Raw genomic sequence first — 23,308 nt, 5'->3', positions numbered from 1 at the left:
TAAGGCATACTTTATAATTACTGAGTTAGTAGAAATTATTGGATTTATAATTTGTAGACATAACTATAACCTATAACTGACGTGTAGACTTTCACTTATGCATGTCATTTCAGGATTTTTTCCTAGGAAAATAAAAGCTAGGGAACCTGAACATAAGTAGTTACTTATTTTAACATTGAGAGTAACTTCTGAAATTGGAAACCACTGAAATGTGCTGTGGGAAGAAAATGCTTATTTATCTTTTGACTTAGTAATGAAATAAATCATTATATATAATAATCTGGAGGAGGAAATGGCAACCCACTCCAGTATTCTTGCCAGGAGAATCCCCTGGACAGAGGAGCCTGGCGAGCTACGGTCCATGGGGTCTCAGAGTCAGACACGACTGAGGTAGCTTAGCACACGCACATAAAATAATCAGTTATATAACACTTACATATTCCAGGTATTGTATGAAACATTTTGGAGAATAGCTGTATTGGAAGAATTTTCTATCTGCAGTTTGGTTAAATGTTTATCCTTAAGATGTTAATCCTTAAATGTTTATCTTGCAAATTGCAAGATAGAAAATCCTTTTTGTTTTTTTCTGACTAAAAAATGAAAATGACAGAAATTTGAAGGAACTATAGAAAAATAACATGTTATTAGGTGATTATAGTTTATTTTTATTTCTTCTAAATATTGCCTTTAACTTTTTATAATGAAAATCAGTTAAATTTTTTAAAAACGGGAATATTTTTACATTTTTGAAAGAATGAAGCACTTCTAAATATGTGCTTTTGAGAAGCAAAAGGGCAAGATGGAGAACCACTAATAAGGGAGAAAGTAGCAGTGGTAGATTTATTAAAATCAAGCCACAGAGAAATTAACAAATTAACTGGGAGTTTGTTGTGGAGCTTTCCTAGAAGACAAGAGGATATTAAGAAATGGAAAATATTAAAGTTAGATGATATGGAAGAACAGATAAAAACAGAATCGAGAAAAAACCCAAATGAGCAAAAGGGAGAAATATTTGAAAAAGTAGGCAATAATTGTTCTAGAACTAAAAAACAAAAAGGTGATATAACACGCTTAAAGGAACCAGAGTTCCTCAAGAAATGTCTGATCCCAGGCCTGGGACTAAGCTTGGAATATTTTATCATACCCGATAGAAAACTATCAAAAACCATTAGGATTCGGTCATAAGGTTTCAGAATCCATCTTGAAGATGCTTTCTCTGGACAAAGATTTGAAAACTTGAGTATCAGTAAGAATAACTTCATTGGGTTGATAGATATCAATTGTATCTAAATCCATGAATTTGTAAGACTATTACGAAAAGAAAAACTTATTTCATCACTGTTGGCAAATACTGTGATGCCAACTCACTTTGACAACAAATATGGCAAATAAAAGGAAATAATTAAACATTTATTCTGCTGTTCTCATATAAACTGTACTACTAGGTAACAAATAATAGAGGAAGGGGAGTTTACCCTTTTAGAAATATTCCAGTTAATAAAAGAAGGAATGTTAAGATGAAATATTACCATTTTACAACACGCAATAAACTTTTGGATCTAGCAACATTGTACACTAACATCTAAAAAGAACACAGCCAAACATGTGCTTCCTATGGAAGAATGCAACACTGCATATGAAGTAGTCATGTCTTCCCCACCTCCTTTAAAAAACAAAACAAAACACGCACGTAACACCACCTGAAGTTAAGTCCTTGGATCTAACAACCAATTTATAGCAAGTAAAGAATAGCAGACTTTACAAATGACACCCGGGGTTTACTCAGCAAAATCCAGCTGTGTAAAGATTTTTAAAACAAATTTTGCTGCTTGATTTACTTACTAAATAAGATGCAAGGAATAAAAAAGACAACCGAGTAGAATGTTCAGAGATCAGGGTTCTCAACCATGGCACTATTGACACTTTGTTATCCTGTGCCTTGTAAGATGTTTACAAGCATCTCAGGCCTCTCTGCACCAGATTCCAGTAGTACTGTAGTTGTGACAATTGAAAATGTCCACAGACAGTGCTAATTGTCCCCTGAGGGGCAAAATCACCCCCAAATTGAGAACCCATGCCATAGACTGACTCTTAGTTGGATCCCAGTTGAAACAAACCCTTATTTTTTTTTTAACAAATGAAAAAGAAAATTTTATTTGATTAAATTAATATCAATATCTCTTATACAAAAAAAGCTTAAGTAAAGAAAGCTTAAGCTAAAACTAGGACAAAATACTTGCCATATAGATAACCAACAAGTGATTAGTATCAAGAAGGTAAATGTTTTAAAATTTCAAAGAAAATGATAACTCAATAGGAAAGGAGATATGTTATTAAAAAAAAATTTTACGGAAGCAAAAACTTAAGAAGCAAATAAACATGTACTAAAAATGCCCATACTCTGAATGAAAAACAAATCAAGGAGTTATACATTCAATCTAATTCCATTTATATAAATTCAGAAATATGCAAAATTAAAAAGTTAAGTTTTAAAGATCCATTTTTGCCTGGTAAGAACTGTAATGAAAACAAGAGAATAATAAATATAAAATTCAGGACAGTGGTTATCTCCATGGACATTTACGAGACAGTTGGAAATTTGAATATTGAATGTGCATTTAATATTAATACTAAATATTCATTTATTTTTATGTGTGACAAAAGTGTTGTCATGTTTTAAAAAAGGACTTTGATCTTTCAGTACATATTGAAATACTTATAGGAGATTATGGTGCTGGGCATTCATTTCAAAATAATATAGAATGGAGAAAACAGATTTTGAAAAGAGAGGGTTATTTGTATTTGATATTTATTTGTGGGAGAGTGTCATTCTGTTTTTGTGTATTTCAAAAGCATTCTTAGTAAAATGTTTACAGAAATGGGGAGAGGTATGCTTAGAGAGCCAAATTGAATAGATAAGCAAACAGCATTTAGAAACGTATACTTGACCTCTGGGTACAGTATGTGTTACCTTTTTTTTTTTAAAGGCTATTTTTGGTATATAATTAAAATATTTACTTCTTTTATTAAATTATAAAAATACCTTTAGAACCACTTTAAGAACTTTTTTTTTCCTTTGAGGGAGTATATTGTAGTGACTAAGAACATGGATTCTGGAGTCAAAGTACCTGAGTTCAAATTTCTGCTCTTCCATTTACATTGTGACCTTGGAAATTTACACTGTTCCGTGCCTCATCTTCTGCACCTGTGAAAAGCTCTTAAGATAGTGCTGTCTCACTGATAGATGCATACAGTAAATGAATAAAAATGAAGTGCTTAGAACAGTGTCTTGCATGGTGTGGGTACTATATAAGCTCTAGCTGCTCTTCTTTTTCTGGTATTTTAGGCTCATTTTACAAAAGTGTTAAGAAAAGGAGGAGCAGGAGGCATAATTCTCAGAAGCAAATATTCTTGATGGCTGAATCTCAGAATTTAAATATCAAAGTTTGAGGGCCCTACATTTTGTATTTAGTTGTCAAAATAAAACAGATTATTGTCAAGTGCTAGCTCTGTGTAAAATGTAAAATTTGCCCTGCTTGACTATGGAAGCCTGTACAATTGAGCACTACATTTATCCTCTTTTACTTTCTTAATGTTGATGCTTTAAATGTACTTTTTACAAAAATTTTTTGTTGTTGTTTTAGATTCCTCAGATTAAGTTACATATACCAAGCATGTGACCTTTATAGAGATATACATAAAACCTAGTTACTCTTCTAATATGGTTAAGTGATATTCTTCACAATGGTTCTGAATTTAACAGTAACGAAAGAAATTTCTTGTATTAGTTTTCAGTATTACTGCTTTACTTAACTACTGCACAGTTTAAACAACATTTATGTATTATCTCACAGTTTTATGTATAAGTTAGAAATTGGGTGGGCTTGACTGAGTTCTCTGCTTAGAGTATCACTAGACTAGAATCAAGATGTCCAAAGGTCTGTATTCCTCTCTGAATGCCCTTAGTATGAATCTGCTTTCAAATTCATTCAGTTTGTTGGCAGAATTCAGTTACTTGTCGTTGTAAGACTGAGGTTCCTGTTTCTTTACTGGCTGTTGGCCAAGGTGTCTAGAAGTAACTTATACTCCTTGGTTCATGGTTATCTTATCTTCAGCACCAGCAACAGTGAAAGTACTTTTCATGCTTCATATTTCTCTAACTTCTCTGCTTCATCTTCCCCCTCTGCTTCCAGTAGGAAAATTATCCACTTTGACATAAAGTTTATGTGATTAGATTGGACCATTATTCTGCCTTCAGTCCTAAAGTTTCTTTGGAGTGTAGTTGTTGTGTTACAATTTGAAAATGAGATTTTAATTTTTAATTTTACAGGTTTTTTATGTTAATCTTGGTTACCTTTTATGTACCTTACATGAAACAGCTTATATAATAACAACTGGGGATTCATTCTATGTTCCTTCAGGTAAGAGTAATTGAAAACTTCTTCACATAGTTAAATACTTGTATAGTTGCTCATGAATACCATGAAAATGGAAACCACAATGGTCAAAATGAAGTATGATGCAACTGATGTCAAACATTTTGGTGCATATTTTTTTTGTTTAGATAAATGTTGGTATATTAGTATTTTGATCCATGAAAATTGAATAAGAGTTGCTAATTGCTGAATATAAAAATACTTAGGAGATACGTTGTATCCAGCATAGAAGTAAAATTATTTCCCCTATGTTATCGCAAAGACATTATGTAATCAAACAATTTTTAGTTAGTTATTTTAAACATACAGAATAGTGTCCTTCATCAGCTATTGAAGAGCAAAAGTCTTTGAGGGTAGGAATTTTAATTTGATCATTCGTTCATTTAATAAATGTGATTAAGAGTCTACCAATCATTACTTTGAAAGTGAGGTACATAAATGAACAGGCAAAAATCCCTGCCCTTGTGGAGCTTACATTCTAATGAAAAAACAAAGCTATAATAATAGCTAAGTTTATATAGTCCTTTATATGTGCCAACACTGTTGTGAACAGTTTAAACTCATTAACTAAGTTAAACCTAATATGTATGAATTTCTAATAAAAAGTCTAGTAAAAGTCACAGTATTGTACTCAGCGCTATAAATTTGCCTTTTGCTCAGCTGTCCATATGTATTTTGCATTTGCTGTTACTTTATCTAATTTATTTGAGTTACATTTGCTGCCTTTTAACTTTGAAATTTTATTTACTTTTATACTTTTTTACTTATCTAAGTATCTTGTATACTTTTCTATATATTGTCTATATCTCGTTTAGAGGAATCCATAGTGGTTCCAAAGACCTAATAACTGTTTTCAGTAAGTTAGACAGACAAAGATAGGTACTGTTTGTTTTCATTTATATGTGGACTCTAAAAAATAAACAAATATAACAAAGCAAGAACAAGAGTCATAGAGAACAAACCTAGTGGTAACTAGCAGAGAGATGGGTAAAGGGAAGGGACAAGGCAGGGGAAGAGTAATGAGGTACACACTACTAGGAAAAAACAAAAAGATACAAGGATGCAATGTACAACACAGGGAATATAGAAAATATTTTATGATTTTAAATGGAGTATAGTCTACAAAAATAATTGAATCACTGTAGTTTGCTTGAAACTAATATAACATTGGAAATCACCTCAATCACCTATACTTCAGTTAATAAAAGCAACAACCCCAAAACATGATTGGGCTCAGAGGGAGATTTTTTTTTCCTACCTATACCTTTGTCTAATATGTTTTTGCACTCATTTTTAGAATGAGGTGAAGTTTGTGTTTTTTCAAGCTTTATCTAGATCATAGGTGGTGGCTAACTATTAGATTTTTCAGTTTGTAGAATTAGATAAGAGTTATTTGAGGTTAGATGAGTTAATTTTTTCGACACTATATATCATAACTGACATAGTGATGACTGAATATTTAATCAAAAGGAAATGATTCCTATGGAAGTAATTTTTAATTTTCTTATTTTATTTCTAGGTAATTATTACAACATCAAAAATCTCCTGAATGAGGAAAGTGTTCTTCTTTTTACTCAGATAAAAAGTTGAAAGATGAAGCAAAGTTTAAGAACGTGTATATATATAAACATACATACATATATAACACATTGTACAGTTGAGATGGGTATATTTGTAACTGTTAAGTTTTAAAATTTCTGTGTTGTATATTTGTTTCAGTAAACATCAAACTTCCATATTTGTTTTCTAATTTTTCCACAAATACACACATAACCTGTAGTGATGCCCAGATTAATAGTTTTTAATAACACAAAAGGAATACCAAAAGCACTGCTTTCGGGGATATACAGACAAACCTCAGAAATGTCATGAGTTTGATTCCAGACCACCACAATAAAGCAGATATTGTAATAAAGTGAGTCATGAATTTTCTGATTTCCCAGTGTATATAAAAGTTATATTTACGTTATGCTATCGTCTGTTAGGTGTGCAATAGTTTTATGTCTAAAAATTAATGCATATACCTCAAGGAAGCTAACCATTATTGATTCCTTCAGTGAGTCATCATTTTTCTCGTGGTGGGTCTTGGCTTGATGTTGATGGCTGCTGACTGATCAAGGTAGTGGTTGCTGAAGTTTGGAGTGGTTGTGGCAGTTTTAAAAAATAAGACAGCAACTTTTTTATAGTTATTGTGGCAGGAGGCATCATGAGCAGTGAAGTCTCCTGTGACACCCTGTATGAGGCAGTGCAGGACGTCCTCCATGGGAATCAACACAAGTGCCAAAATGTTCTGGAAATGGTGGATCTTCAGATCAGCCTGAAGAACTGTGACCTCAGAAGGACAAACACTTCTCAGCACCGTCAGGCTTAAGTTCGTTCCTCTTACCAAGTTCTCCATATATGTTCTGGGAGACCAGCAGCACTGTTATGAGGCTAAGGCTGTGGATAAATCTCCCACATAAAGTCTCTGAAGAAACTCAGTAAGAATAGAAAATGGGTCAAGAAGATAGCCAACAAGTATGACTCCAGAATCTCTGTTTAAGCAGGTCCCACAAATCCTGGGCCCACGCCTGAATAACATTGGCAAATTCCCTTCCTTGCTGACCCACAATGAGAACATGATGGCCAAAGTTGATGAAGTAAAGTCCATGATCAAGTTTCAGATGAAGAAGATGCTGTGTCTGTCAGTGGCTGTTGGCCATGTGAAGATGATGGATGATGAGCTTGTGTACAACATCCACTTAGCTGTTAACTTTCTGGTGTCATTGCACAAGGAGAACTAGCAGAATGTCCAGTCTTTGTACATTAAGAGCACCATAGGCAAGCCCCAGCATCTGTACTAGGGCACAGCTTAACGATACTGCCACCATTAAAAAAAAAAGACAACAGTGATCAATTGCTGCATCTATTGACTTCCTTTCACAAATGCTTTCTCTGTAACATGCCAGTGTTTTTTGATAGTTTTCCATATAGAAGAACTTCTTACAAAATTGTAGTTAGTCCTCTCAGATCTTGCTGCTGCTTTATCAATGATAAAATTCTAAATTCTTTGTTGTCATTTTAACAATCCTGTCATTTTGACAGTCTTTCTGACATTTTCATCTGGAATAAATTCCATGTCAAGAAACAACCTTCTGTTCTCATCCTTAAGCAACCTTGATCTTAGGATATCTTAGGATATTGTAGCAATTGTCACACTGCTTCAGACTCCACTTTTGATTCTAGTTCTCTTGCTCTTTCCACCACATCTTCAGTTCCTTCCTCCACTAAAATCTTGAACCGTTCAGTCATCCATGAGGATTGTGATCAACTTCTTCCAGACTTCTGTGTTCATGTTGATATTTTGACCTCTTACCATGAATCATGAATGTTCCTAATGGCATCCTGTCCAGAAGGTTTTCAGATTATTTTGCTCAGATCCATTGGAGAATTCACTATGGCAGGTATTGTTCAGTAGCTAAGTTGTGTCCGATTCTTTGCAACCCCAGGGCTGCAGCCCACCAGGCTTCCCTGTCCTTTGTTTTCTCCTGGAATTTGCTCAAACTAATGTTCATTGAGTCTGATGGCGTCCAGCCATCTCATCCTCTGCTACCTCCTCCTCCTTCTGCCCTCAATCTTGCCCAACATCAGGGTCTTTTCCAGTGAGTTGGCTCTGCGTCAGGTGGCCAAAGTATTTGAGCTTCAGCATCAGTCCTTCCAGTGAATATTCATGGTTGATTTCCTTGCTGTCCAAGGTACTCTCAGGAGTCTTTTCCAGCACCACAATTTGAAAGCATCAGTTCTTCGGCACTCAGCCTGCCTTGTGGTCCAGCTCTCACATCCATACATAACTACTGGAAAAACCATAGCTTTGACTAGATGGACCTTTGTTGGCAAAGTGATGTCTCTGATTTTTAATACACTGTTTAGCATCTTGATACATAGTGTTCAGTTCAGTTGTTCAGTCGTGTCCAACTCTTTGCGACCCCATGAACTGCAGCATGCCAACCTCCCTGTCCATCACCAACTCCTGGAGTTTACCCAGACACATGTCCATTGAGTCAGTGTTGCCATCTAACCATCTCATCCTCTTTCGTCCCCTTCTCCTCCTGCCTTCAGTCTTTCCCAACATCAGGGTCTTCTCAAATGAGTCAGCTCTTCACATCAGGTGGCCAAAATATTGGAGTTTCAGCTTCAACATCAGTCCTTCCAATGAACCCCAGGACTGATTTCCTTTAGAATGGACTGGTTGGATCTCCTTGCAGTCCAAGGGACTCTCAAGAGTCTTCTCCAACACCACAGTTCAAAAGCATCAATTCTTCAGTGCTCGGCTTTCTTTATATTCTAACTCTCACATCCAAACATGACTACTGGAAAAGCCATAGCCTTGACTAGACGAAACTTTGTTGACAGAGTATTGTGTCTGCTTTTAATATGCTGTCTAGGTTGGTCATAACTTTCCTTCCAAGGAGTAAGCGTCTTTTAATTTCATGGCTGCAGTCACTATCTGCAGTGATTTTAGAGCCTCAAAAAATAAAGTCAGCCACTGTTTGCACTGATTCCTCATCTATTTGCCATGAAGTGATGGGACCGGTTGCCATGATCTTAGTTTTCTGAATGTTGAGCTTTAAGCTAACTTTTTCACTCTTCTTTCACTTTCATCAAGAGGCTCTTTAGTTCTTCTTCACTTTCTGCCATAAGGGTGGTATCATCTGCATATCTGAGGTTATTGATATAACGGCAATCTTGATTCCAGCTTGTGCTTCCTCCAGCCTAGCGTTTCTCATGATGTACTCTGCGTATAAGTTAAATAAGCAGCGTGACAGTATACATCCTTGATGTATTTCTTTTCCTATTTGGAACCAGTTTGTTGTTCCATGTCCAGTTCTAACTGTTGCTTCCTGACCTGCATTTCTCAAGAGGGAGATCAGGTGGTCTGGTATTCCCATCTCTTTCAGAATTTTCCATGGCTTATTGTGATCCACACAGTCAAAGGCTTTGGCGTAGTCAATAAAGCAGAAATAGATGTTTTTCTGAAATTCTCTTGCTTTTTTGATGATCCAGCGGATGTTGGCAATTTGATCTCTGGTTCCTCTGCCTTTTCTAAAGCCAGCTTGAACATCTGGAAGTTCACAGTTCACATATTGCTGAAGCTTTGCTTGGAGAATTTTGAGCATTACTTTGATACACAGTGTAGAGTTGCTATAATAAATTAACTAAAATGTCCAGTTTTCAACCACAAATTGAAAGAAATAGAAAGTGTGAAACGTACTAAGAGGAAAAGGCAGCAATTAATGGAAACTGAGTCTGTATGGGCCTAGGTGATAGATTAACAAAGACTTCAATAAAGAATTAATAGGTAAGCTCAATGAAAATTAAAAATTTAAAGTGAGTCAACAAAAAAATATATAACATAATCCATAGAGAAATATAAACTAAAAAGTAATCAGATTTAAATTATAGAGTTAAAAAGCATGGCTAAATTAAAAATTATGGGCTCAACAGCAAATAGCAGAGATATTTTGAGATAGCAGAGATCATTTATATGAAGGTATATCAATAGAAAGTATATGAAGAATTTAAACAGATTGAAAAAATGAACAGAACCCCGAAAACCCATGATACAATTACAAGTACTCCAACAAATGTAATGGGCATTGGGGAAAGAAAGGAAAGGGGACAACATTTTTATATTTTAATTTCATGTCTTCTGTCGGTAGTGATTTTTGGAGCCCAGGAAAATAAAATCTGTCACCATTTTACACTTCTATTTGTCATGAAGTGATAGGACTGGATGCCATGATCTTAGTTTTTTGAATTTTGAGTTTCAAGTGAGATTTTTCACTCTCCTCTTTCACCCTCAACAAGAGGCTGTTTAGTTCATCTTCATTTTCTGTCATTAGACTGGTATCATCTGCATGTCTGAGGTTGTTGGTGTTTCTCCTGGCAACCTTGGTTCCAGACTGTGATTTATCCACACCTTCATTTTGCATGATATACTCTGCATAGAAGTTAAGTAAGCAGGGTAACAATATACGTTGTGGTGCACTCAGTGTGTCAGTAAGTTTGGAAAACTCAGTAGTGGCCACAGGACTGGAAGAGGTCAGTTTTCATTCAAGTCCCAAAGAAGGGCAATACCAAAGAATGTTCAAACTAACGTACAGTTGCACTCATCTCACTCATGCTCACAATCAGGCAAAAATGGAATAAAGCATTGCACTTGTCATATTTTTCTTAGCTGTGGAAATTTAAACATGAATGAAAGTTAAAGCCCATATAGCTGTTACCAAAGTTCAACTTATATTTTGTCAAAATTCACTGAGAACACTTTCTCCCTTGAATTCCAAAACCATCAATTCTTTGGGGCTCAGTCTTCTTCTTTATGGTCCTACTCTCACTTCTATACATGGCTGCTGGAAAAATCATAGCTTTGACTTCGTCAGAAAAGTGATGTCTCTGCTTTTTAATATGCTATGTACATTGGTCATAGCTTTCCTGCCAAGAAGCAAGCGTCTTTTAATTTCATGGCTCCTCTCACTGTTGGCAGTGATTTTGTAGCCCAGGAAAATAAAATCTCTCACTGCTTTCACTTTTTACCCTTTTATTTGTTGTGAAGTGATGAGACTGGATACCATGATCTTAGTTTTTAAAATGTTGTGTTTCAAACCAACTTTTTCACTCTTTCACCCTCATCAAGAGGATCTTTAGTTCATCTTCATTTCCTGCTGTTAGAGTGGTATCATCTGCATATCTGAATTTGTTCATGTTTCGCCTGGCAGTCTTGATTCTAGTTTGTGATTCATCTACCCTTTCATTTCTCATGATGTACTCGGCATAATAGTTAAATAAGCAGGATGGCAATCTACAGCCTTGTTGTACTCTTTTCCCCAATTTTGAACCACTCAGTTGTTCTCTGTCCAGTTCTAATTGTTGCTTCTTGACCCACATACAGGTTTCTCAGGAAACAGTTAAGGTGGTCTGGTATTCCCATCTCTTCAAGAATTTTCCATAGGTTGTTATAATCCACATAGTCAAAGACTTTTGCATAGTCAATGAAGCAGAAGTAGCTTTTTCTGTAACTCCTTTGCTTTCTCCTTGATCTCACAAATGTTGGCAATTTGAACTCTGATTTCTCTGCCTCTTTGAAACCCAGCTTGTACATCTGGAAGTTCTTGGTTCGCATACTGCTGAAGCCTAGCTTGAAGGATATTGAGCATAACCTTGCTAGTGTGTAAAATAAGTGCATTGTACAGTACCTTGAGCATTTTTTGTCATTGCCCTCTTTGGGATTGGAATACAAACTTTCCTTTTCCAGTCCTGTGGCCACTGCCGAGTTTTCCAAATTTACTGACACACTGAGTGCAGCACTTTAACAGCATCATCTTAGGGTTTTAAATAGCTCAGCTGGAATTCCATCACTTCCACTAGCTTTATTCATAGTAATGCTTCCTAAGGCCCACTTGACTTCAGATTTTCCAGAATGTCAGACTCTAGGTGAGTGACCACACCATCATGGTTTTCTAGGTCATTAACACCTTGTATAGTTTTGTGTATTCTTCCCACCTCTTCATAGTTTCTTCTGCTTTTAGTAGGTCCTTCCTGTTTCTGTCCTGTATCATGCCCATCCTTACACAAAATGTTCCCTTGATAGCTCCAATTTTCTTGAAGATATCTCTAGTCTTTCCCATTATATTGTTTTCTTCTATTTCTTTGCATTTTTCATCTCAAAAAGCCTTCTTATCTCTCCTTGCTATTCTCTGGAACTCTGCATTTAGGTGGTTATATCGTTCCTTTTCTCTCTTGCCTTTTGCTTCTCTTCTTCCCTCAGCTATTTGTAAAGCCTCCTCAGATAACCACTTTGCCTTCTAGCATTTCTTTGGGATGGTTTAAGTCAGTGCCTCCTCTACAAACCTTTGTCCATAGTTCTTCAGATGCTCCCTCTACCAGACCTAATCCCTTAATTCTATTAATACTCGTCACCTCCACTATATAGTTATCAGGGATTTGATTTAGGTCATACCTGAATGCCAAGCTCTGGGAGTTGGTGATGGACAGAGAGGCCTAGCATGCTACAGTCCATGGGGTTGCAAACAGTTGGGCATGAATGAGTGACTGAACTGAATGGCCTAGTGGTTTTCTCTACTTTTTTCAATTTAAGCCTGAATTTTGCAATAAGGAGCTGATGATTTGAACCACAGTTAGCGCCAGGCCTTGTTTTTGCTGACTGTATAGAACTCAATCTTTGTCTGCAAAGCACATAATCAATCTGATTTAGGTATCTGTCATCTAGTGATGTCCATGTGTAGAGTTGTCTCTTGGATTGTTGGAAAATGACGTTTGCTATGACCAGCGTGTTCTCTTGACAAAACCCTGTTAGCCTTTGCCCTGCTTCATTTTTCACTCCAAGGCCAAACTTGCTTGTTTTTCTAGGTATCTCTTGACTTGCTCCTTTCACATTCTAGTCTCCTATGATGAAATTTTTTTAAAATTATTTTTAAAATTTATTTATTTTAATTGGAGGCTAATTACTTTACATTATTGTATTGGTTTTGCCATACATTGACATGAATCTGCCCCGGGTGTACATATGTTCCCCGTCTTGAACCCGCCTCCGTCCTCTCTCCCCATCCCATCATTTACACAATGCAGTATTACTCAGCAATTAAAAAGAATACATTTGAATCAGTTCTAATGAGGTGGATGAAACTAGGACTTCTTTTTTTAGTGTTAATTCTAGAAGGTGTTATAGGTCTTTACAAAACTGGTAATAACTTCAGCTGCTTTGGCATCAGTGGTTGAGGCATAGACTTGAATTACTGTCTTGTTGAATGGTTTGCCTCATAAACAGAACATTCTGTCATTTTTGAGGTTGCACCCAAGTATTGCATTTTGGACTCTTGTTGACTGTGAATGCTGTTCCATTTCTTCTAAGGGATTCTTGTGCACAGTAGTAGATATGGTCATCTGAATTAAATTCCCTCATTCCTGTCTCTTTTAGTTCACTGATTCCAAAGATTGATGTTCACTCTTACCATTTCCTGCTTGACCACATCCAGTTTACCTTGATCATTCACCTAATATTCCAGATTCTTGTGTGATATTGTTCCTTACTGCATTGGACTTTACTTTCACCACCAGACCCTTCCACAACTGAGCATCATTTCTGCTTTGGCCCAGCCACTTCATTTTTTTTTTGGAGCTATTAGTGATTGCCCTCCATTCTTCCCTAGTAGTATATTGGACACCTTTCAACTGGGGGCCTGGACACCTTTCAGCTGAGGGCCTTATCTTCCAGCAACGTATCTTTTTGCCTTTTTACACTGTCCATGGGGTTCTTGAGGCAAGAATACTGGAGTGGTTTGCTATTTCCTCCTCCAGTGGACCACGTTTTGTCAGAACTCTTTCTTCATTATGACCTGTCCATCTTGGGTAACCCTGTAAAGAATGGCACGTAGCTTCACTGAGTTGTGCAAGCACCTTTGCCAGGCCAAGGTTGTGATCCATGAAGGAGCAGTCAACTATAATATTAATGCTTATGTACCACGACGAGTTGACTCACTGGAAAATACTCTGATGCTGGGAAAGGTTGGGGGTGGGAGGAGAAGGAGACGACAGAGAATGAGATGGCTAGATGGCATCACCGACTCTGTGGACATGAGTGTGAGTGAACTCCGGGAGTTGGGGACAGGGAGGCCTCATGAGTTTGAGTGAAGTCCGGGAGTTGGGGACAGGGAAGCCTGGCGTGCTGTGATTCATGGGGTCACGGAGAGTCGGACATGACTGAGCGACTGAATTGAACTGAACTGAACCATTCTTTTGCCTTTAGTCTAACAGACTCCACTCATTTCCAGAGTTACTTGGGTCAGCACCCATGTCTCTCTCACCTCTTCAGTGAAGTTGTTTGATGCATTTCTAATACAGTTAGATTGTTTTGTCAAATCTGCATTCTATCTGGAGATATTCTGACCTAAATAATTCTGTAAAAATTTGCATTTGTTTTATTTACCTGTTTGTACTGTAAATTTGTATGGGTTTTGATAAATGCATAGTGTCATGTATCCACCATTACAGAATCATGCAGAATAGATTCACTGACCTAAAAATTCCCTGTGTTTTACCTCTTTAACCACCTTCTCCTTTGCCTGAACCCTAGCAAAAAGTGATCTTCTTATAGTGTCTATAGTTCTGCATTTTTCAGAATGTCATGTACTTGGAATCATATAGTATATAACCTTTTTATAATGGGTCATTTCACTTAACAATAGGCATTTAAGATTCCTACATGCCTTTTGGGGGCTTGATAGATAATTTTTTTTTAACTTGTAAACAGAATTCCATTGTATGGATCCATCAGTGTTTGTTTATCCATTTACCTACTGAAGGACATTTGGTTGCTGCCAGTTTTTGGCAGTTATGAATAAAGATACTATAAACATTTGAGAGTAGGTTTTAGTTTTCAATTCAGTTGGTCAACTACCTAGAAATGTGATGCATGGGTTGTATGGTATGATTATGCTCAATTTGTAAAGCTGCCAAATGTTTTATAAAACCTTGCCTTAGGATACTTTATAATCTGAAAACAGCTTGTCCTTGTTTTTCCATTTATCTTCTCAACACTTGCATTAATGTTGCTTTCACCATTGGCAACACATACAACATATATTCTCCTTTGACTCTGTCTTTTATAACCTTTATAGCCTTTTACATTTATTATTTTATTTTTCCTCAATATTTTTTCTGCCACCTGTTAATAGTTTAGATAAATTCATTTATCTGAGCCTTTTAAAATACCTATGACTTATCAGCTATTGCAGTGTTTTGCCTCTTTAGTTTCAACCACCCTAGGTTAATAAGACACTCCAGGTTAATTGGATGACAGGAGAATCTTTTTCACTTTTTAAAAGCTTTATCAAGTTGTAATAGCATCATTTTTTAGGATTTTAAATAGCTCTGCTGGAACTCCAAAACCTCCACTAGCTTTATTGGCAACGGTGCTTCCTGAGGCCCACTTCACATTCCAGAATGTCTGGACTTCACACTCCAGAATGTCTAGCTCTGAGAGATTACACCATCATGGTTATCCATGCTAAGGCTTTGACTGTATGGATCATGAAAAACTGTGGAAAACTCTTAAAGAAAAGGGAGTACCAGACCATCTTACCTGGCACCTGAGAAACCGGGATGCAGGTCAAGAAGCAACAGTTAGAACCCCATATGGAAAAACTGACTGGTTCAGGATTGAGCAAAGAGTACAACAAGGCTGTTATTGTCAGCTTGTTTATGTATATGCAGAGCACATCATGCAAAATGCCAGGCTGGATGAATTACAAGCTGGAATCAAGGTTGCTGGGAGAAATATCAACAACTTCAGATATGCGAATGTTACAACTCTAAAGGCAGAAAGCAAAGAGAAACTAAAGAGTCTCTTGAGGGTGAAGAAGGAGAGTGAAAAAGCCGACTTAAAACTCAATATTAAAAAAACTAAGATCATGTCATCTAGTCCCATCACGTCATGGCAAATAGAAGGGGAAAAGTTGGAAGCAGTGACAGATTTCCTCTTGTTGGGCTCTAAAGTCACTGGTTCCCTGGTGGCTCAGATGGTAAAGAATCTGCCGGCAATGTGGGAGACCTGGGTTCGAGCCCTGGGTCTGGAAGAGCCCCTGGAGAAGCAAATGGCTACCCACTCCAGTATTATTGCCTGGAGAATTCCATGGACAGAGGAGCCTGGCAGGCTACAGTCCATGGTGTCGTAAAGAGTCGGACACGACTGAGCAACTAATACTTTCACTTTCAAAATCACTGCAGATGGTGACTGTAGCCATGAAATTAGAAGATGATAGCTTCTTGGCAGGAAAGCTATGACAAACCTAGACAGTGTTATAAAGCAAAGACATCACTTTGCTGACAAAGTTCTGTATAGTCAAGGCTATGGTCTTCCCACTAGTCATGTATGGATGTGAGAGCTGAACAATAAAAAAGGCAGAGTGCTGAAGAATTGACGCTTTTGAACTGTGGTGCTAGAGAAGACTCTTCAGAGTTCCTTGGAAAGCAAGGAGGTCAAACCAGTCCATCTTAAAGGAAATCAACCCTGAATACTCTTTGAAAGGACTGATGCTGAAGCTGAAGCTCCAATAGTTTAGTCACCTGATTCAAACAGCCGACTCATTGGGAAAGAGCCTGGTGCTGGGAAAGACTGAGGGCAGGAGGAGAAGGGGGTGACAGAGGATGAGATGGTCGGATGATATTCTCGATTCAATGAACATTAACTTGGGCAAACTCGGGGAGATGGTGAGGGACAGGGAAGCCTAGTGTGCTGCAGTCCATGGGGTCGTGAAGAGTCAGACATGACTTGGTGACTGAAAACAACAACATTGAGTTGTAATATTAAAAAACTACACATATTTAAAGTATACAGTTGATGAGTTTGGACATAATATACATGCCCATGAATTCACAGTAATCAAGGTAATAAACATATCTGTCACCTCCAACAGTTTCCTTGTGGCCATTTGTTTTGTGTGGTAAGAACATTTAACATGATATCTACCCTCTTAACAAAATGTTAAGTGTACAATATAATTTTGTTAACATATTAGTAACATTGTGTTGTACAGTATATCTCCGGGACATGTTTATATTGTATAAGTGAAACTTTATATTCATTGAACAGCAACTCCCTGTTTCACCCCTAACATCTTGGCAAAATCCACTACTTCTTCAGATGCCTCATGAGTGGAGTCATGTAGTATTTGTCCTTTTGTGACTGGCTTATTTCACTTAGCATAGTGTCTTCTAGATTCATTTGCATTGTTTCATATGGAAGGATTTCCTTTTTAAAGACTAAATACTATTCCATTTTAATGTATATACTATATCTTCCTTATCCATTCATCACTGATAGCTCTTTGTTTCCATATCTTGGCTATTGTAAATAATTCTTCAAGGAGCATAATTCTTCAAGGAGTGCAGGTATCTCTTGGAGATCCTACTTTTATTTCCATAAGATATATACAAAGAAATGCTAGATCATATGGTAGTTCTATTTTTTATTTTTTCAGGAATTTTATATTGTTTTCCATAGCAACTGCACCATATTATATTCCTACCAACAGTGTACAAGGGTTCCAATTTGTCCACATGGTTGTAAGGCTTGTTGTCTTTTGTTTTTTGATAAAAACAGTTCTAAGAGGTGAGAGGTGATACTTCATTGTGGTTTTGATTTATATTTTCTCGATGATTGGTGATACTGAACATCTTTTCATATACTCGTTGACCATTTGCCTTCTTGAGTCTTTTGTCCATTTTTTTGTTATTGAGTTATATGAGTTCTTTATGTATTTTGAATATTAACCTCTTATCAGGCATACATTTTGAAAATAATTTCTCCTTTATCATATAGAAGATTGTTTCCTTTATCATATAGAAGATTTTTAGTTTGAAATAGTCCCACTTGTTTATTTTTGCTTTTATTATGTCTGCTTTTGGTGTCATATCCAAGAAATCATAGCCAAGCCAGTGTCAAAAAAATCTATAGATTCTTTTTGTCTACTTATTTTGATTTGAATTTGCACATTATAAATTGCAATCCAAATGTTCTTTCAATTTACTTTTTTTCCTAATGAGTAGTTTTAATTAGTTTAAATTTTAAATGTTTAGTGATTATTTGCAGTTGATTCAAAACCAATGAAAGCCACTTTAAGGATTTGTAGGGGATACCGTATCTAGTGAAAAACTACACACAGGTGCTTGCTAGTGGTTTACTGCCTAATGCTTAGAACTATGAAACAAATGATATGTAAGACCCAGTAACTGCCTATAAGAAGCTTACATATTTTTAGGAAAATAACCTATATTTGTGCCAACATAAGGACAATTCTGCATAGTTCTTTGTATCTTCCAGTAATGTTCATTTTATGCCTGGGCATCTAGTAAGTGTACAATAGCAACTTTCTCAGTAAAATTATCTTTGGTTTGACCTAGACACCACTCTTTTGGCTTAAGTTGGTACTTATCCTTGACCCAAAGGACTTAATGATTTACCAACTATTATTGTGTTAGGCAATACATTAGAATGTATAAGCTCAAGAACACATTATTAATTATTATTTTATTGTTATATTATCTCAATATTTTATGTTAAATTTATATTTATAATAACATGCTTATTATGAATTTATAATAACTATAAATAAATTATCTATTTTCAAAGAATATATATCTGTATAATTAATATATTTATGATATAATATGGATATAATCTCTATGTATATATTATATACATTATGTATTGAAAGGTTTGAATCAAGGAGGACATGATGACTATAAGCAAGGCAGGGAATAATTCAGCTCAGAGTGTGTTGTTATTGAATTTAAGTAAAACAGAAGATTGTGAAAGTCAGTTTGGTCTTGCTGCTGCTGCTGCTAAGTCGCTTCAGTCGTGTCCGACTCTGTGCAACCCCATAGACGGTAGCCCACCAGGATCTTCCGTCCCTGGGATTCTCCAGGCAAGAATACTGAAGTGGGTTGCCATTTCCTTCTCCAATGCATGCATGCATGCTAAGTTGCTTCAGTCATGTCTGACTCTATGTGACCCTGTGGACAGCAGCCCACCAAGCTCCTCTGTCCACAGGATTCTCTAGGCAAGAATACTGGAGTGGGTTGCCATTTAGGTACTATATTATTTGGAGCTTCCTTGGTGACAGTAAAGAATCTGCCTGCCAATGCAGGAGATGCAGAAGATGTGGGTTCAATCCCTGGGTTGGGAAGATCCCCTGGAGAAGGAAATGGCAACCCACTCCAGTATTCTTGTCTGTAAAATCCTATGGACAGAGGAGTCTGAAGGGCTACAGTCCATGGGGTCGCAAAGAGTTGAACATGACTGAACACACACATTATATTAATTAGGATAGGCTATCTGATATAACAAGAAACACAAAAATATCAATAACTTAATATAGAAAATTTTTATTTTTTGGTTATGCAAAGTCCCAAGGTGATCTTTTTTGGAATGCCGCTTTTTGGCAACTCTCTCCCTAGAGGCAAGAATACTCTTAAATACTCATCCTTAGGGACACAGGGTCAGAGTCTCAAGAGAGACAGTTAATAGCATAGCCAGTGGCTTTGATTCTATGTTAGTAATATTTTAAAATAGTATGTATTATCTATTGTCCTCATAGCACTGTTGTAACAACTGCAAAACTTCAGTGACATTTATCTTATGCATATTCATAGGTTGGCTAATTGGGACCTGATTTGAATGGTCTTGACTGAATTTTCATATTTGTCTATGTTTAGTTGTTGGTTGGTTAGGTAAATTTGCTAAACACCAGGGTTTACCTGGTGGCTCAGATGGTAAAGCGTCTGTCTGCAATGCTGGAGACCAGGGTTTGATCCCTGGGTCAGGAAGATCCCCTGGAGAAGGAAATGGCAACCCACTCCAGTACTCTTGCCTGGAAAATCCCATGGACAGAGGAGCCTGGTAGGCTACAATCCGTGGGGTTGCAAAGAGTCGGACACGACTGAGGGACTTTAGGTAAATTTGCTAGTCTTGGTTGGGCCACTTGCATCTGAAGCGGGATGTCCCCTGAATGTTATCTGATCTAGGATGACTTTGCCTGGGTGATCAGTACAACTTGGCAATTCTGTACATATTTCTTCTTCTAGCAGGGTAGATAGCTGTCCCAGGTATGTTCTTTTGGCAATGCTAAAAGGAAAAGAGCAAGCAAGAAAAAATATTTAAAGTTTCTAAAACTCCTAGACTTTTTTTTTGACCAAAGCAAGTCACCAAGGGCAGTCCAGATTTTATGAGGGGAAATACAGTGCCTCCACCTTTTTGGTAAGAGGAGCTGTGAAGTCACACGGCAAATGGCATGGATACAGGAAGGTTAAATAATTGGAGCCTTATTAGCAGTTTACCATTTGATACTTAATTTTGTTTTTGGTTGTTGCTTTTATTAAGACATTATTTTTATGTGAAGTGAAATAAAACTGACAGACAAATATTACAAGATCTCACTTTTATGTAGAATCTAAAAAGTCAGACTCAGAGAACAGATTCGTGGTTGCTAAAGGCAGGGTGGAGGATGAGGGGAGGTGGAGAGGGGGAAGTGAAGGCTCAACAAAATGGGTGAGGGCGATCAAATGTACAGATTTCTGGTTATAAGATAAACAAGTTCTGAGGATATAATATATAGCATGGTAACTATAGTTAATAATAGTTTATTATATATATTTACAAGTTGCTAAGAAGGTAGATGGGCGCGATAAAGGACAGAAATGGTATGGACCTAGCAGAAGATATTAAGAAGAGGTGGCAAGAATATACAGAAGAGCTGTACAAAAATGATCTTCATGACCAAGATAATCACAATGGTGTGATCACTCACCTAGAGCCAGACATCTTAGAATGTGAGTCAAGTGGGCCTTAGAAAGCATCACTAAGAACAAAGCTAGTGGAGGTGATGGAATTCCAGTTGAGTTATTTCAAATCCTGAAAGATGATGCAGTGAAAGAGCTGCAGTCAATATGCCAGCAAATTTGGAAAACTCAGCAGTGGCCACAGGACTGGAAAAGGTCAGTTTTCATTCCAATCCCAAAGAAAGGCAATGCCAAAGAATGTTCAAACTACCGCACAATTGCACTCATCTCACACGCTAGTAAAGTCATGCTCAAAATTCTCCAAGCCAGGCTTCAGCAATACATAAACTGTGAACTTCCAGATGTTCAAGCTGGTTTTAGAAAAGGTAGAGGAACCAGAGATCAGATTGCCAACATCCGCTGGATCATTGAAAAAGCAAGAGAGTTCCAGAAAAACATCTATTTCTGCTTTATTGACTATGCCAAAGTTATTGACTGTGTGGATCACAATAAACTGTGGAAAATTCTGAAAGAGATGGGAATCCCAGACCACCTGACCTGCCTCTTGAGAAACCTATATGCAGGTCAGGAAGCAACAGTTAGAACTGGACATGGAACAACAGCCTGGTTCCAAATAGGAAAAGTAGTACGTCAAGGCTGTATATTGTCGCCCTGCTTCTTTAACTTATATGCAAAGTACATCATGAGGAACGCTGGGCTGGAAGAAGCACAAGCTGGAATAAAGATTGCTGGGAGAAATATCAATAACCTCCCTCTGATATGCAGATGACACCACCCTTATGGAAGAAAGTGAAGAGGAACTATAAAGCCTCTTGATGAAAGTGAAAGAGGAGAGTGAAAAAGTTGGCTTGAAGCTCAACATTCAGAAAACAAAGATCATGGCATCTGGTCCCCTCACTTCATGGGAAATAGATGGAAAAACAGTGGAAACAGTGTCAGACTTTATTTTTTTGGGCTCCAAAATCACTGCAGATGCTGATTGCAGCCATGAAATTAAAAGACGCTTAAGGAGAAGGGGACGACCGAGAATGAGATGGCTGGATGGCATCACCGACTCTGTGGACATGAGTTTGAGTGTACTCCAGGAGTTGGTGATGGACAGGGAGGCCTGGCGTGCTGTGATTCATGGGGTTGCGGAGAGTCGCACACGACTGAGCGACTGAACTGACTGACTAACTGACTCCTTGGAAGGAAAGTTACGATCAACCTAGACAGCGTATTAAAAAGCAGAGATGTTACTTTGCCAGCAAAGGTCCATCTAGTCAGGCTATGGTTTTTCCAGTGGTCATGTGTGGATGTGAGAGTTGGACTGTGAAGAAAGCTGATTGCCGAAGAATTGATGCTTTTGAACTGTGGTTTTGGAGAAGACTCTTGAGAGTCCCTTGGACTGCAAGGAGATTCAACCAGTCCATTCTAAAGGAGATCAGTCCTGGGTATTCATTGGAAGGACTGATGCTAAAGCTGAAACTCCAGTACTTTGAACACCTCATGCGATGAGTTGACTCACTGGAAAAAACTCTGATGCTGGAAGGGGTTGGGGGCAGGAGGAGAAGGGGATGACAGAGAATGAGATGGCTGGATGGCATCACCAACTCGATGGACACGAGTTTGAGTAAATTCGGGAGTTGGTGATGGACAGGGAGGCCTGGCGTGCTGTGATTCATGGGGTCGCGGAGAGTCGGACACGACTGAGCGACTGAACTGAACTGAATTGAAGAAGGTAAATCTTAAAAGTTCTTATTACAAGAAAAAAATTTGTAACTGTGTGAGGTGCTGGGTATTACATCATTAGGTTGTACAGTTTAATGCAATGATATATGTCAATTATATCTCAATAAAGCTGGAAAAAAGAAATACTTCTTTTTCTCATAAAATATTTTAACGCTAATGCTGAGATAGTATAGAATAATTGATTTCCGATATTAAACATCTAATCACTTTCTTGAACTTGTTAATTCTGATAAACTTTCAGCTGCTTTTCTTAGACTTATACAGTAAATATAAATTCAGTCTATAAATTACTTGCAAAGAATATTTATATACATGTATTTATATGTGTGTGTGTCTGTATGTGTATGTGTGCATATCTGTGTATTTTTTCTCTTTTATAAAAAAGTTATACATTTACTTAGATTTTCTATTTCAGTGCTTTGGCCAGAAGCAAAGTTTTGTTCCTGATTTCAAAAGTTAAGTTTCTAGTTTTACATTGTTAAGGGGGATGCTGATTTAAGATAAATAGTCTTCCTATCTTTACATTGTTAAGGAAATAGTCTTTTTTTCTCAGTTTTAAAGGGTTTGTTAGGAAAGTGGGTCTAAATATTATGTGATAGTTCTTGGTTTATATTAAGTTTAATAAGTAAAAAAAACCACTGTATAAAGCATTAGGACAGGACAGTAGTTGGCATGTGAAGTTGACAAACTCATTTCATGCCTCCCAAATTGTTTTATGTTCCTTTGCCAAGTTTATGATACATGAGACACACACTTTTAATTCTTCAATCTTTCCAGGCTTCTGA

At 37.0% G+C, this 23,308-nt stretch overlaps 1 protein-coding gene and 1 pseudogene across 1 annotated transcript in view; both read left to right on the top strand.

Annotated features, from left to right (window-relative positions):
• CENPC (centromere protein C) overlaps nucleotides 1–6,172 on the top strand; it is an 83,400-nt gene extending 77,228 nt beyond the window's left edge. Inside the window, exons 18-19 of the mRNA XM_055434281.2 lie at nucleotides 4,331–4,421; nucleotides 5,956–6,172. Coding sequence (XP_055290256.2) covers nucleotides 4,331–4,421; nucleotides 5,956–6,026 — 162 coding nt within the window. The 3' untranslated portion in view covers nucleotides 6,027–6,172. The remainder of the gene's footprint in view (nucleotides 1–4,330; nucleotides 4,422–5,955) is intronic.
• Nucleotides 6,173–6,315: 143 nt separating this feature from the next.
• On the top strand, nucleotides 6,316–11,627 carry LOC129561587 (large ribosomal subunit protein uL1 pseudogene; annotated as a pseudogene).
• Nucleotides 11,628–23,308: the final 11,681 nt, after the last annotated feature.

Source organism: Moschus berezovskii, chromosome 5, assembly GCF_049115385.1.
Source record: "Moschus berezovskii isolate FMDL1 chromosome 5, NW_MosBer_1.0, whole genome shotgun sequence".
NCBI classification, from domain to species: Eukaryota; Metazoa; Chordata; class Mammalia; order Artiodactyla; family Moschidae; genus Moschus; species Moschus berezovskii.
This window is presented reverse-complemented; position numbering and strand designations above follow the sequence as displayed.